Source organism: Brassica oleracea, unplaced genomic scaffold (genome assembly GCF_000695525.1).
Source record: "Brassica oleracea var. oleracea cultivar TO1000 unplaced genomic scaffold, BOL UnpScaffold01085, whole genome shotgun sequence".
NCBI classification, from domain to species: Eukaryota; Viridiplantae; Streptophyta; class Magnoliopsida; order Brassicales; family Brassicaceae; genus Brassica; species Brassica oleracea.
The window spans coordinates 21,835-23,678 of NW_013617651.1; the positions used below are offsets into that span (position 1 = coordinate 21,835).

A 1,844-nucleotide genomic window follows, 5' to 3' on the forward strand; every position below is an offset into this window, starting at 1 on the left:
AAGACACTTATCGGTTGATCGCGAGATTAACCTGTTGAGAGCTTCTATGCGTCCGGTTAGTCGCTGTACTTCGCAGCTGTTTTTTGGGCTTGGAAGGTCGAGGATCGCTGAGATCTGCTTGGGGTTAGCCTCGATTCCTCGTTGAGTGACAATGTAGCCGAGGAATTCTCTCGAAGTGACACCGAAGGGTCACTTGGCCGGGTTGAGCTTCATCTCGTAGTTGTTCAAGATCTTGAAGCAGTCGCATAAGTTGTTTAGGTGATCGTCGGCCTTGAGCGATTTGACTAACATATCAGAGTTTTCGTCGCTTCTGTCGGACGGGTTTGAACGTCGGGTCGACGTGCAGTTCATGGGAGGTAACTGCGGGGTCGATCCCCTTCATGTCGGAAGCCTTCCAGGCGAATGTCGAGGCGTTGTCGTTGATGAAAGAGATGATCCTTGAACATATGTCGTCGGACAGGTAGACGCCAACTCGGATGATTTTCGTCGGGTCGGACTCATCGATTGTGACTTCGCGAACTTCCTCCTCTTGGGGGTATATCTTGTGGAGTGGTTTACTGACGGAGTTAACAAGGGAAGCCTGTTGCTGCATCTTTACAGTTGCGATCAGTAGTTCTCTCGCAGCTTGTTGATCTCCTCGAATCGTCTGTGTTTTGCCGTCTTTTCCGGGAAACTTGACGCATTGATGATAAGTCGAAGGAACGGCTTTCATGGAATGCAGCCATGGTGTTCCGAGTATGGCATTATAAGGTGCTTTGGCGCGGATGACGGAGAACTTGACGGTGCGGGTTATACCATCTGCGTATACTGGAAGACGAATTGTCCCGATCATTTGCTCCGAGGCTCCGTTGAAGCCGGTGAGCGTGCGAGAGGAAGGCTTCATATCCCTTAAATCAACTCTCATTTTGTCGAGTGTGTCGCGAAAGATGAGGTCGACTGAGCTGCCGGTATCAATAAGGACTTTTGCGACTAGGCATTCACCGATGTCAAGGTCGACGAGGAGAGGATCGTTATGTGGCATGTGGACGCCCTTGTTGTCTAGTGCCGAAAAAGTGATCTGGTGATCATTTTCGACTGGAGAAGGCCATTTTTTAGAGGTGGTTGCTTGACGTTTGTAATCTTTGACGGCTCAAACCGAGTCACCGCAAGGTAGTGATCCGCCCATTATGACGCTAATATGCGGGGCTCGGGTAGCTCGCAATGATTCGAGTTGCTTCCTCAGATCGTCAGTTGTGTTCTCGAATTTAGGAGTTTCTGCAGGCTGTTTCTTTTTTGATTCGAGACGTCGTCGCAGATCGGATCCTTTCGAACGGTTTAGTTGGATTCGCAGGTCGTCGGCCTTCGAATTGAGCTGGTCACGAAGGTCGCCAATTTGACCGATCTTTTTTGATTTGAGACGTCGTTGCAGATCGGATCCTTTTGAACGGTTTAGTTGGATCCGCAGGTCGCCGGCCTTCGAATTGAGCTGGTCACGAAGGTCGCCAATTTGACCGACTCTCCGGGCATTGCACTTTGAGATGGTCGCACGGAGGTCGGCGGTTCCTGTGCTTTCGTTCGCGGCGCTCTTTCGCTTCCATAGAATGCGCAGGTCTTTATCTGTTGTCGAAGGAGCGAGAGACTGCTTATCCTTGCTGTCCAATTTATTGCGCAGATCTGGTTGCACTGTCGGGACGTCATCATCAGAGGAGTCACAAGGGCGAGAGAGTATGACTTCCACTCGTCGCCGGCGACGCGGGTGTTCGTCTTCTGACGAATCGTTGGCGGGGCCGACGTTGTTGACGGGAGTGCGCTCAGGGCTTGCTCTTTCCTCGCTCGGGGCCGTGTTCTTTTGAGACTTCTGTGCC

General features: G+C 51.4%; 1 protein-coding gene across 1 annotated transcript; it reads right to left on the reverse strand.

The window, feature by feature from the left end:
* Positions 1-292: 292 nt before the first annotated feature.
* LOC106320831 lies at positions 293-1,021 on the reverse strand. Its single transcript, XM_013759184.1, has one exon. The coding sequence runs from the start codon at positions 1,019-1,021 to the stop codon at positions 293-295; it is 729 nt and encodes a 242-aa protein (XP_013614638.1).
* Between the last annotated feature and the right edge of the window lie 823 nt (positions 1,022-1,844).

Excerpts from the sequence above, each read along its gene's own strand:
- LOC106320831 (XM_013759184.1), bottom strand. The coding sequence starts at position 1,021 with ATGCCACATAACGATCCTCTCCTCGTCGACCTTGACATCGGTGAATGC.